The sequence below is a fragment of the Arachis hypogaea genome, chromosome 1 (genome assembly GCF_003086295.3).
Source record: "Arachis hypogaea cultivar Tifrunner chromosome 1, arahy.Tifrunner.gnm2.J5K5, whole genome shotgun sequence".
NCBI lineage: Eukaryota > Viridiplantae > Streptophyta > Magnoliopsida > Fabales > Fabaceae > Arachis > Arachis hypogaea.
Genome location: NC_092036.1, coordinates 828556 through 842755, shown reverse-complemented (window position 1 = coordinate 842755; position 14200 = coordinate 828556). Strand labels below are relative to the sequence as shown.

The 14200-nt window shown below is 32.7% G+C and overlaps 2 protein-coding genes across 3 annotated transcripts; one reads left to right on the top strand and one right to left on the bottom strand.

Moving 5' to 3' along the window:
• The first annotated feature begins 7736 nt into the window (after positions 1 to 7736).
• Positions 7737 to 9152, top strand: LOC112788915 (uncharacterized). 2 transcript variants are annotated; one of them, XM_025830607.3, is made up of 2 exons: positions 7737 to 7939; positions 8182 to 9152. In XM_025830607.3, exon 2 carries the CDS (start codon positions 8256 to 8258, stop codon positions 8970 to 8972), a length of 717 nt encoding a protein of 238 aa, XP_025686392.1. In that variant the 5' UTR covers positions 7737 to 7939; positions 8182 to 8255; the 3' UTR covers positions 8973 to 9152. The 2 variants fall into 2 exon arrangements, with proteins under 2 accessions (XP_025686392.1, XP_025686385.1); XM_025830600.3 differs by having other exon boundaries at positions 7738 to 7939; positions 8141 to 9152.
• A 2184-nt stretch (positions 9153 to 11336) lies between these two features.
• LOC112788934 (cold-regulated 413 plasma membrane protein 2) lies at positions 11337 to 13754 on the bottom strand. The gene is made up of 4 exons (XM_025830619.3): positions 13573 to 13754; positions 12640 to 12747; positions 12446 to 12516; positions 11337 to 11584 (listed from the first exon to the last, which is right to left on the bottom strand). The coding sequence occupies exons 1-4, from the start codon at positions 13752 to 13754 to the stop codon at positions 11337 to 11339; spliced, it is 609 nt and encodes a 202-aa protein (XP_025686404.1).
• Positions 13755 to 14200: the final 446 nt, after the last annotated feature.

Here is a 14200-nt window from a genome sequence, read left to right as displayed (position 1 = left end):
TAAATGCAAGTTTCCTGGGAGAATCACAAGCTTTTTTTCTCTCCTTAATACCATAGACATCATCAACACCAACCAACTGCATGCTTTCGAAATCATCTCCGCTTCTTGGCTTTTATACGGTTTGTGTATTATCTCAAATAATTCAACTAGTCAGTGTTTCCTTCTAAAAGTGCCTCACTTTAGTTTAATGCAATGGTTGTAGTGGAGAAGAAGGGTATAGCACTCATAGTGGAAAAGAAAGGATGAATTGGGAAAATATATATAGGCTAAGCTTTTTAATGTTGCAAGTGTGAGGAGTGCATGAAGTTAGTCTCACATCAAAGAATGTAAGAAAGAGTGAGGAATTTATAAGATGAGAGACCCATTAACTTACTACCTTAAAATTTTGAGTTGGATGTGGTGTCTTCTCATCTTATATTATCTCACTTGATTCCTCCCCGAAATCACCCTGGGGTCGGGAGTTCTCCACGGGCAGCTCAACAAGTAGTATCAGAGCCGATGGTTAATCGGTCTGGTGGAATTAAGGGTTATCGAATGTGTAACATCGAAAGTCTTCCCCGACAAAGTTGGTCTAGGCGGCAGTATGATGGACGAATACTCATGGTGGAGGAGCTAGAAAGAGAGGAAATTGGTGCTTGATGTGGAGGCTCACACTTGAGGGGAGGATTGGGGGAGTTGGTGCTTAATGTGGAGGCTCACACTTGATTCCTCTCTGAAATCTCTCTGGTGGTTGAGAGCTCTCCACGGGCAGCCCAAGAAGTGGTATCAGAGCCGATGATTAATCGGTCTAGTGGTTTTAAGGGGTATTCAAGGTGAAGCATCGAAAGTCTTCCCGGCAAGGCGGTTCGGGCGGCGGTGTGATGGACTAATACTCATGGTGGAGGAGCTAGAAAAAGGGGGAGTTGGTGCTTGATATGGAGGCTCACACTTGAGGGGGAGATTGTTAATGTTGCAAGTGTGAGGAGTATGATAAGTATGATAGGTATGTATAGTATGAATTGTCCACACCTACGGAGTATTGCAATTGAGTGGCAGGTATGCATTATTCACATACGGCTACTTCCAAGCAAATTCGTAGTCGCTAGCATCGCTAAAATTGAATTTGCAGAGGAAGTGACGAGGCAGGGAAAAGAAGTCGCCCTTTTCAATATTGGGATCCACCAGGCTGATTGTGTAATTTCTGTAATTAATGGCTTCCACTTTGTACTTAGCTTCCTTTAGTAATGACAACATGGCAATATCCTTCACACATTCTAGCTCGTACAGGCTGATCCTGCAGTTCTTTGGATCGCCTTTCAATTGAAATGGATGGCTTATGTTGCTGCGTTTGCAACACCGTGAAATGCAAGTTTCTTGGGAGAAGCACAAGCTTTTCTTGCTCCCTAATACCATAAACATCATCAACACCAGCCAACTGCGTACTTTCAAAATCATCTCTGGTTCTTGGCTAATATATGGTTTGTGTATTATCTCTAATAATTCAACTAGTCAGTGTTTCCTTCTAAGCGTGTCTTACTTTAGTTTAATGCAATGGCTGTAGTGGAGAAAAAGGGAATAGCACTTATAGTAGAGAATAAGGGATGAACTGGGACAATATATATAGCCCAAGCTTTGTTAATGTTGCAAGTGTGAAGAGTGCATGAAGTTAGTCCCACATCAAAGAAAGCAAGGAAGAGTGAGAAGTTTATAAGATGAGAGGCCATTAACTTACTACCTTAAGGTTTTGAGTTGGATGTGGTGTCTTCTCATCTTATGTTATCTCACTTGATTCCTTCTCGAAATCTTTCCGGTGGTCGGGAGCTCTACACGGGTGGCCCAACAAGTGGTATCAGAGTCGATGGTTAATCAGTCTGGTAGTTTTAAGAGGTATTTAAGGTGAAGTATCGAAAGTCTTCCCGGTAAAGGTGGTTCGGACGGCGGTGTGATGGACGAATACTCATGGTGGAGGAGTTAGAAAAGGGGGGAGTTGGTGCTTGATATGGAGGCTCACACTTGAGAGGGGGGAGTTGGTGCTTGATGTGGAGGCTCATACTTGAGAGGGAGATTGTTAATGTTGTAAGTGTGAGGAGTGCATAAAGTTAGTCCCACGTCAAAGAAAGCAAGAAAGAGTAAGGAGTTTATAAGATGAGAGACTAATTAACTTACTACCTTAAGGTTTTGACTTGGAGGTCGTGTCTTCTCATCTTATGTTATCTCACTTGATTCCTCTCCGAAATCTCCCCACTGATCGAGAGCTCTCCACGGGCGGCCTAATCAGAGCCGATGGTTAATCGGTATGGTGGTTTTAAGGGGTATTCAAGGTGAACCATAGCGTCATGGAATACCAATGTGAATATGAGTCTTTTTCTTTTCGAAAGTCTGGTTGCCATGTCAAGCTAATTGCTGCCACATCTGCACGCTTACCTCCCCATGTTTCATATGTCGATATTCACAGGTCCTTGGCTTACGGATTTGAGTTGTCGTGGTTGCACCTTAACTACCATTAGCATTGTAGATCCAGAACTTGCTACTTCAACCGCACCACTCAGAATCCCTCCTGCTTTTTTCATTGTGACGCTCTCTTCAAAATTTCAATCCATTGCGGTAAACAACTACTCATTCTCTTCTTTCTGTCTCTCTTTTTAGTATTCTCTTTATTGCGATAAACAACTACTCATTCTACATATAAATAACTATTTTTTTCTATTGTAGGAATTTGAAAATTCTTTCAGAGGTTCATTGAAGGTAAAAATTATTATATTTCTTCTTATCTACATCCGCAGAATTTAAATGTTATTATATTTAGTACAGAAAATAAAATTTTGAGAAGAAATATCTGTATTAATACTTAACCTTATGTTTTAGATATAAAAATAGATTATATTTTATGTATACAAGTTATAAATATTTTTAGAAGTACCTAAAGAGATCATGTTTAAAATTAAATTCATATTTATATCTATTAAAATTATTTTAAATTCTAAAAACAATTTTATTAGATATAATTATTATAATTTGTCTTTATTAAAAATATTTTATTTTAATTTAATAAATTTACTTAATATAGTTTTTCATAAAAAAACATAATAGAATACTTAAACAAAAAGCTAAAATAAAAAATGTGAGTGAAATAATATCTAATTAAAAAGCTAAAATTAGTTGTAAATAATGCAATCATAATAGAATACATAAACAAAAACATTTTAGTAGTACTAATTTGACTTTTTTTTCTTCTTCAGATTACGTGTTTTCTTTTATTCATGAAGGTAAGATGTTAAATCTTTTATTTATATTCTATTTAATCTTTTTTAAAATAATAAGTAATTTACTTTTTATGATGTGTCAAATTCTATTATGTTGAACTTACATTTTAGATAAAGCTGGTGACACCGTTGGTGTGCTTTCATCAATTTTCTGGGGTTGTGAAGTGCTGCAGAGTTAGAGAAAACGAATCAAATTATAAAAAAATTAATTACAGCTCAATTTTCAAGATATACACCCAATTAAAAAAATAATATATCCAGACAATAACGAAATGCATCCTAATATTTTTTTTTCACCTCTCTGTTGGGAGGATGGTTCAAATGGTGGCACAGGACTTGCTAATGCTGTCTTGGATGAAGGCAGACATAGTTGAATTGGAATTCTAAACAAGACAAAAATAAAACGTTAAGAAAGCCCTTTAAAATAGATTATTAGAAGGTTGAAATTTAGTTATAAAACGTATTAAGTGGTTGAGAGGCGGTTGAAAAACGATCATCTATTGTTGAGCTGGGTCACTCACCAATTCTTCTTCCCGACTCAACCCCCCAAATAAGAAGACAATACACTCAAATAATAACTAAATACACCTGGAAAGGCTCTTTTTTTTTTTGAGAACTTATGTAGTTGCAAATTTTTTTTCTACATTTTTTTGAATAAAACATTAAAGGGCTCTTTGTTCTAAAAAAAATATATACAGAATTAGAAGAATATGATAAAAAAAAGAATTTAGAAAATGATATTAGAAAAACAAATTACATGCAATCCGAAGGTTTGTTTACACTGCTTTGATCCGTCTGTCCTTGAAACAAAGGATCAGTCTCGTTTGCTAAGTTTACTTCCGACATTCTAAGTATAGAATAAATATCATTCATTAAAAATACTATTTAATTAAATAATCAAAACTCTATCAATTAACGCAAGAATAATAATCAGCAACCAAAACACTTTAAAAAAGGTAAGATACACCCAAATTCAATATACCCTTATGCAGCAGCCTCTTCATTTGTTTTCTTCTTTTTTAATTGTCTTAAAAATTCTTCTATTGTTTCAGTTTCAATTTTAGTTCTGACAGTTCATTCAAAAGTACATGTTAACAAAATATAGTTTTGATTACAGAGTGTAAGATAACTTTAGAAATTATCTTACCCATCGTAGGAATGAATTTCTTCTTCTGAAGATGAATCCTCAATTATGTGCTTTTTTTTGGATTGTGTCCTGAAAATAAAAAAATTATGAATCAGACAAATACAACAATATTGATGATGAGATACTCTCGAAAGCAGTGCATACTTTTTTGTGGGAGTGTGAATTTTTTTCTTTGATATATTTTTTAATTGGCAATGATTCTTCACTCCTGAAATTAAATAAGAAATCCTCTGTTAATACATTAAATTTTGATAGAAACAGGAAAGAAAGTGATGATAATTTCAGAATCTTATTCATCATTGGATTCACTTTTGCTTTTTGAACTGGAATCCTCTAAAATCTGCTTCCTCTTTCTGGATTCCATTCTGGAAAGCAAATAATCATTAGGAAAAAACATCCTAAAACTGACAAAATAGACCCAAAAATTCTACTTACTTTTTGGCCGTCCTTTTGGGTTGTTTCCTTCTAGGTTCCTCTGAGTCTTCTTCCGACTCAGACTCAAAGGAAAAATCAACTTCAGTCTCTGATGGATCACTCTCAAACGATGAACTTGGCTTTTTTTTCTTTTCTTCTTTCTTTTCTTTTTTTTTCATTTCTTTCAATTTCTTTTTTGTTTCTGCCATCTTGACGATGCCCTGAAACAGTAGAAATGTTAGTTTACAGCATCTACATAAATAAAACACATCCAAATTAGAGAAGGTATTCTGTTCGCTTATCAATATGACCATCTATCTCTACTCTCATCCTTGCAACCAGCTGCTTTCTGTTCCAGTTGCTAACCCAGGGCAGTCCAGAGTTTTCTTCTCCTTTCTTGTCCTTGTTTTTTGCTAGATGAAAATAGATTATCATCAAGGTACAGAGGCATCCGTCGATTGATTTTTTCTTTTTCAGACGGTAATTTGTTATGCCTTTGATGATGAAATTTAGCACATGAGCTCTCCAGTTGCCCTCCGTTATTTTCTTCATCTAAAAAATTCGAGCTATGTGTACGGGAGATACTTTGCTTATTGTAGTTGGCAACAATTACGCCATCTGAATATAGAGGATGAAAATCCTCTTGAACATCAGGCGATCTTGTTTATTTTTAACACCAATACTCATCATGTCATCGGTCAGCTTCTTTAGAGTGTTGCTCTGGAATCTTCTAAATCAGTTTGTTCTCTTCAGAAAGATTCTTATAACTCACTTTATCAGGAAATAGTTCTCTTACAAAAAAGAAAACAATTTTTTACTTGAAATAAACCTAAATATCACTCATATTCACCTAAATATGACTCATATACACCTAAATTTATTACCTGATTAAACGAGATCAGAATAAGATATTACAAAGAATATATTATAGAGAATGAAACTATAGAGGTTTTCTGTAATCAGTTACCTGATGCATTGAGGCCAAGGGTAGCCCCTATTATTTTGGGTTTAACTTTAAAAGAACCATAGCTTGTTTCCAGTGTGTTTTTGTCCAATTTAAAGGAGTTAGCCAACTCCTTTAATAGTTTGTGAGGCACATTCATTGCTGGGATGTGCATGAATCCACCCAAACTTAATTCACGAACGATCACTTTTTTTGACTCGCTCATCTTTTCAAAATTTTCACTCAATAGTCTGGTGGCACACTTCAAGTCTTTGGTTTGCTGTAAACAAAGCAAAATTAGAGTCATTTAAATAACCTATATTTGTATTAGAAAAATTAACTTGTTCTAATATATATATATAGCTTACATTGTATTTTTTTTCACTTTGGTTCTTGGTTGTCATTTACTACAAGAAAAAAGAAATAATGTCAATACATAAAAAATACACCTAAATATCAGAGACATACACCCAAAAATCAGTCACGTACATCCAAATACCAGCCTCATATACCCAAATTCAGTCCTATACACATTTTGTTTTTTCAATTAAACGAAATTAAATGAGTTCAAAATCATATTCAACTCAATCAAACATACCTAAAATGACATTATACGAGTTCAGAATGATATTTAAGTTCAAAATGCCACTAGAAGCACCGGTAACATTTAATACTGACATAAACACCCAGAAATGCGTCATACAGAATTTATATGTATACAAACTTACTTAAAAAACATCCAAACATGCACAAAAAAGAATTTATATGTATACACCCAAAAATCATTTCACTATAAGTATGTAAAACAGCATAAATGACTTGAAGAGTTTTATCAGAACAGTAATATGAGATCTAAACCAAGAACAGTAAAACAGAGAGAGAAATACGACGATATAGTGCTTCGATTTCGAAATCAGAAACAGAAATGTGAAAAACCTAGAAGAAAAATGAAACAATACCTTGAATAATGTTTGTTCCTTCTTTTTGGTCTTTTTTATAGAGATTTGTATGTTTTCTTCTTGATTTCTTCTACTTTTCGCAAGGAGTTGGACGGTTTCTTCAGAGTTTTATTTGGTTTTGGACGTGGCTTGAATCTCAAGGGTTTGGGTATTAATTGAGGAAGAAGAGGAAGAGTCTTTCATAATGAGCGCGCTTTGGAAAAATGAAACGGTTGAATAAGGCGCGTGGTTTTTAAGCTCGAGTGTAAGAAGTGTGGTGCGCGTCATTTTTGTTGGGTTTAAGCCAACTTGTAAAACTTGTAAGCCAAAGAGACTTGTATATGTAACAGGCCTTAAAAAGTTAATAGTGGTGAGAAAATTTTTAATCTAGTTTAATAAATTCAATAAACAAACTTAATAATAGTGAAGAAGTTATTAATTTTAAATTTAGATTTTTAATAAGAGATAAATTAATTAAAATCGATATAAATAATAACAAAGTATATTAATTTTTAATTTTTTGATCGGTCCAAATTATATTATTATTTTTTTATTATTTAAAAAATTATATTTTTATACTTACAAATATCAATATCTCATTTATGTTTACAACGTAAATGAGAATTAATTATGAATATATTCAATTGGTTGAATATGTCAACTCCCATGTATTATAATTAAAGTAATGCTATACATTTAAAATTTTTTATGAATTAAATTCAATCAAATTAAATAATAAAACTTGGACTAATATTAGTCATAACTTATTTTTATTATTTTAGATTAATTTAGTTGGATTTGATTAAAAAAAAACTTAAATATATAACATTATTCTTATAATTAATTCGTAAACGAAATAAATAATATGACACAAAACTATATATTATATCTAGATTATCTTACGGATAAATAAAAGTATAAAACATTTAAAATGTTTATTTAAAACAAAAACTCTAATATTTTACACTAAAATTAAAAGATCATGAATTCAACTGGAGTTAATAAAATAATTTTTTATAAATAAATAAATAATAAAAATAAAACAGTGGACAAAAAAAGGAAATTTCGACGAAGGAAGAAAAAAAAAAGAAAAGAAAAATCTAAAATAGAAGATAATAATTCAAGAATATCAGAAACAACTGGAGTTTTCGAGAAGGATTTCGTAACCCTTGAATTTGGGGCTTTGGAGAAGGTTACTCGAGAATTCGAATCCTTTTCCCGCATCGCCAACGATTATCTTCCTCTCAACCAAGCCGTAAGTTTTCCTATTCCCAGTATCTTTTAATCCTATTTCCCTTAATTATTCAATTGTGGATCTACGTGTAATCTCATTGTTTTCATCTTCGATCGATCTAGTCGAAGAAACTGCGCTCTTGTTATCGTCAACTCTTGACGTAGATTTCCATATCGCAGTTGATTTCTGCGTTTATTTTTCCATTTAAATTGTTGTGATCAGGAATTTTTGTTTTCGGTTTTGTGCATTTTTGGGGGAAAAAGTTTCCTCAAAGGAGTGGTCAGGAAGAAAAAAAAAAAAAGAAAAAGAAAAAGAAAAAGAAAAAGAAAAATCTTTGATGGCTAGTGGGTTTGGGGAATCAACAACAACGCCGAGAAGAGAGTCTCATCCAAGCCCATCTTGCTCAGGGAACAATGGTTCTAATGATGCTGGTGATTTTGAATGCAACATATGCTTTGATTTGGCTCAAGATCCAGTGATCACACTGTGTGGGCACCTATTCTGTTGGCCATGCCTTTATATGTGGCTGCATCATCACTCTCAATGTCAAGAGTGCCCTGTGTGCAAGGCCCTTGTGCAGGAAGAGAAGCTGGTTCCTCTATATGGTAGGGGTAAGGCTCAGACTGATCCTAGGACTAAGAGTTATCCTGGAATGGAGGTTCCTCGCCGTCCCTCGGGCCAGAGGCCGGAGACAGCGCCGCAGCCGCCACCCCAACAGCCGGGGCCCAATTTGTTTGGGAATTATGGGTTTGGGTTGATGGGCGGATTCATACCTATGGCTACGGCAACATTTGGGAACTTCACACTGTCCACTGCTTTTGGAGGGTTTATCCCATCATTGCTTAACATTCAATTCCAACCGTTTCATGATGCCACTGTCTATGGAACAACTTCGGGGTATCCTTTTGGGTTTACTTCACACCAAGGAGGTAATCCTCGAGGCTTTACGCAGGCAGCGACACGTCAAGAGCTGAGGCCTGAGGACAATGCTCTGAAGAATCTGCTTTTGTTGATTGGTTTACTTGTACTTATCACCGTCATTTTTGTGTTGTAATGGATGTTTAGCTGCAGATCTTCTGTCTTAAACGATATATCGTCCGAGCGTGTGTGCGCTTTTGTGTGTGTATACATGTTTGACGATTTAGAACAAAGGATTTTATGCGTGAGAATGCTGCCCCATTGGGTTCTCTGTTGAATGTGTCAAAACTAAATGAGAATGTTCAATTTGTGTAAATGCTTATTGCAAGTGTTCCAGCATGTTTGCTGCTAATGCGTTCTCTTTTGTGTACTCCCTTTGGGACCTTGTTCTTGTGTGTGTCATGCATGTATTTATGTTTTTGTGACTAATTTATATAAAGCCAAATTGGACCGCAACTTCTTGGTGGTAGGTGTTCTGTAATGACATCCATTTTTGAATCGGTAAATTAAACAGCATCTTTTGTATATATTAGTTTACTGAGGGTTTTGAGTAATCAAAGATTCAAAGTGTGTGGTTGTGAGTTGGTGTTTTGGATGGAAATGGAGGGAGGAAGGGAAGGGCCTAAAGAGTAAAATGGACTGCACTTTACAGTTGAAGTCCTAATCTTCCTTTCCTTCTATAACTTCAATTTACAAAATAAAACAGTAAATTATTTTTCTTCCGTGTAGAATGCTGCTCTGTCCTGCCATTCTAAGCAAGCATGGGAACAATCATTTTACCTCTAGCCTGTTTGATATGTTGTCTTGTTGAAGTTCCCTTCATTTTTAGTTCCATCTTTGATGCTAAAATTTTCAGATCTCAGGAAAAACTAGGGGGTTATTGAGAGGCGTAATATTTTATTGTTCATCGTGATTCTGCTGTCAACTTGAAAATGTACTTTTCAAGGTTCATGGGTAGCTACAGGGTTGTTAATGGTAGTACGAGTTATTTCCAGGGCTTTGTTTGGTTGGGGAGGTGTGGATGGAAAATAAAATAGAGGGAAGAGAGAAGTGGCAAAACTTCTTTCATAAAGTACACCTAAAACATTGCAACTCTCAAACAAATCCTGAGTCAGAGCAAGGCTCTTGTTATTGTATCTTTCGCTGCGGTTGGATTTTGCTTCCAAGAGAGAAGTATAGAGACAGAGATGGATGTTTTCTATCTCCAGTTTTAGAAAGCACAAAAATACATGAATTTTCTATATTTAAGATAGAAAATTTTATGTTTTTCTTTCTATCTTCACAATTAAATGAATTTTTCTAACCACTTCTTTTATATTTCTGTCTATAGTTTTTAAATGTGGCTTCAAAATGTTAAAAAAACTTAAAAAGTATGATTTTAAAATTAAGTAAATGATCAAATTAGTTATAGAAAGACCACTCATTTTTTAAAATTGGTTCTCGAAAGATTTTTTTAAGAGAAAAGAACAAATAAGTTCTTGATCTTTTGATCCGCAGACATTTAAGTTCTCGAAGATTTGAAAATATATTTAAATTCCTGACCTTTTCAAAACTTGGATATATCGATCCCTTATATCACTTGGGTTTGTTAGATTCAACGAAAAAAACCAAATGTAACTCCCGTTGTACTAACTTGGTTGATACGGATACACATGTAAGAGAATTTTTTAAAATTAGACAAATTAGCTTCAGGGATCGATATGTTTGGATTTTGAAGAGGTCAGAGAGTTAAATGTACTTTTAAATCCTTAGGGACTTAAATGTCTGTGGACTAAAAAGTCAAGGGTCAATTTGTCCTTTTCTCTTTTAATTAAATTTGTCTTTTAAAGATTTTAAATTAGTCATAGTAGTCTTTCTGTTATTTCTATTGCTAACGTGTAACATCATAACATATACTTAATAGTTTTAATTGACTATTTACATGATTAGGTTATTAAATTAAAGCTAATCAATTAGGTTTTGATTTGATCTAATTTCATAAAGTTATTATGTTAATAATAAATCAAGACTCTTAGGTGTGTGTTGTAGTGTTAATTAACTTGTTACATTAGTAAATTTTGACACAAAAAAAAAGTGATAGAAAAACTAACACAATTAACTTAAAATTTTATAACATCAATTTGATTTAAAAAAAATTTCAGGAATTAATTTAGAGAACGATTGATTTTTTAGACGAATTTTTCCTTTAAAAATTGGGCCAAATTGGTCGTTCTAACTGGTTCACTTACCTCAATTTACAAATTCGAGTTGAGAGAAATTCCTATTTGCAAACTATAAGTCATATAAAATAGGATGTTAAAACACTAATGGTGGTTCAAAATGAATGCTCGGACAAACTCTTCTCTTGAAAACAACATATCTATTTAGTACTCATAGCTTAATTATAGGCAAGTAGGCAAATACATATATTTTTAAGATTATGCCCACATTAAATTTATTTTTACTAATAGATGAGAAATCATCGCTACCTAGTGTAAATATTACAATAATCCTTTCATACTCAACTGATAACTAAAGCCCATGTGGGGTAGACTAAGAGTAGGAGGATTCCAAGAGTATTTGATATTCCATGTTTTTGTGTGAAAGAATTCCTGAATCCACCAGAAGCTCTAATATGTTCTTGCAATAGGTAACAACCAATAGCAAGATCTATCGCCAACCCAACCCAGTTGTTCCTCATATTGATAGCAAAGAAGTCAGGGGCCACCACCAAAAGAAGGATCATTGATCCAGGTAGTTCTAGCCAATCTGTAAGAGAACTTAATTAACCATTTTATAAAATAGGTTAAATTACACTGTTGGTCTTTACACTTTCAGTAAAATTGTAAATTGGTCCCTACACTTTAAAAGTTTATAATTGAGTTTCAGAAAAAATTAAAATTTGTAATTTAATTCTTGCCGATCAAAAAGTGTTGATTTAACAGAATATTCTCAGAATATATTGAAAATATTCTGTTAAAATAGAGAATATATTGAGAATATTCTATTAAATCAAACACTTTTTAAACGACAGAGATTAAATTGTAAATTTTAATTATCTTTAAGGATCTAATTATAAATTTTTAAAGTGTAGGAATTAATTTGTAATTTCATTAAAAATATAGGGACTAATTGTGTAATTTAATCTATAAAATATAAATTACTAAAATAATAATTTGACATGATTTCATCTGCACCAAGTAATTCTTTAGATCTTACATGAGTTTAATTCATGCATGTTCAACATTACTTTTTTTCCCCATAATTTCTGTGATTTTTCTTTAAAAAAAAAAACTTCTAACATTTATTCATTATCTCTAGCATTTTTTATTTATTCAATTTTGTCTTTAATATTTTAAATTTGTGTTAAAATTATCTATAAATATTTTTAATTTTGTCTCTAAACATTTTAAATGAAGTTAATATTCAAGAATAATTTTAATATAAATAAAAAAATGTTAAGAACAAAATTAAATAAAAATAAATGTGAAGAATATTTTTAAAAACAATTACAAATTTTTTAAAAAATACAAACCTTGTAAGGAAGGGAGGGTGAAGAAAGGATGAATATGTTATTCTAATGTCCTATTTTTTGTTATGCATTGTTAGCTCTAGCTACTTGAAACTCACCGGGAAAGTGTCTTGGAAAAAAGAGTCTCAGCACCACTGCTATGGAAGCAATCCATTTTCCAATTTCTCCTCTGATGGGTATAAATAAATTTGCAACCAATATTAATGGAACTAAGTAATATAAAAATGAGAAGGTGGAAACTGCAAATGTCAAATATCAAGAAAAGAAAAAGCATACTTAGACAAATAATTACCTAAAAAAGTGGAATATTGACCCAGGTAGACTGAAGAATATGTAAGGCACTAATAATGAAGTGAGCATATTGGTCCTCCAGTTTGTGCGATCAAGTATCAGTAAATAACTGAAACGAAGAGTTTCATATTAATTTATTTATATTTGGACCAACATAGCATCTTAATTATATTATGCAACTTGTGAAACAATTGTATAGATATCTAATAGAACTTTGATTTGATATCATATATGTGAATAAGACATGTCAATTTCTGAACTAACGATTAGGCAACTTCTTCCCTTTTAGATATGATCTTAAACTACAATACATGGGGAATAAGTTATGCAAGGAAGATCAAAACTGAAAGAAAGGAGAACCATTAATTGGAACCAAATTGAGAGAAGAAAGAAACCAAATAAATGAGAAGAAAGAAAGGAGCATTTTCATAATTTCAATTCTTATATGAATAGAAGAATATGAAATTCATGCTCCAACATGCACATGAAGAGTTTTTTGTTTTTTGTTGGATTATAGCAAACATACTAGATACTAAATGTAGTCATCAATAATCTATTAACAACTCTTAATTCTTATTGCTTCCTATGTGTTAGAATATAATTTGGATGAATTAGGATCAATTAGTATTATTTAATATATCTGAATATTTATTATAAGAGATTACGTCTTTATTATTATGATTCTCTAAGTACCTATAAATACTCTTTTATATTATATCATTTTAGACAACTTGAATAGACAACTTCAATACACTCAATATAATAATACTAATTGATCCTAATTATATTCTAACACTATGGATCATATAATTATTGCTAGATTGGTCGAGTGTTAATTTACTCCTCAGTTTAATCAAGTGTCGGGATTTGGATTCCACTCGCCTTATATATACAGTAATTCATTGATTAACAAAATGCGAAAGGATGACCTTACATGGCAGCAAAGGAGGCAAGTCCTTTAAGAAAAGAAGTGCTAGACCCAACTCCTCCAAGCATAGTTGCATTGTACAAGAGCTTTGTCGCTGTAACCTTGAAATCATTTATATCAGAATCAATTGAACTAGCAATAATGGAATCCTTTTTCGTTGATATATACTGCATTAATATTCTCCCCATCGTGGTTATTTCGAGGTATGAACTACTTAAAATTCACAAAATAGGGAAATAAATTATATATATAGGTAATCAGATAAATGAAGTTAGAAGAGACAACACAATTGTAAGACAAGGCTCATAGTAGAGAATAACTGTCGTGTATATAAGCAGATTAGTACTTTATAGAAGTGGAAAAGTGAGAAATAAATAAATGAGTTAGCCTTAAAGAGAGTAATAACTACATTGTGAATAATTATATGTGAGGCGTCCTAGTTCAAAGTTTAAACCAATGGTGATGGAATGTAAATGATGCGAAATTTCAGAACTACTTCAATTTTCACCTATTTATTTGGGCTTTCGTTGACTTTTCAAATTTAATGAATTGACCACGTTTGCAATGCTCGTTGCCTTCATCATTCATTGACTAGTTCCCTAGTGCACCCATGGTTAACAGTACATTTTATGTG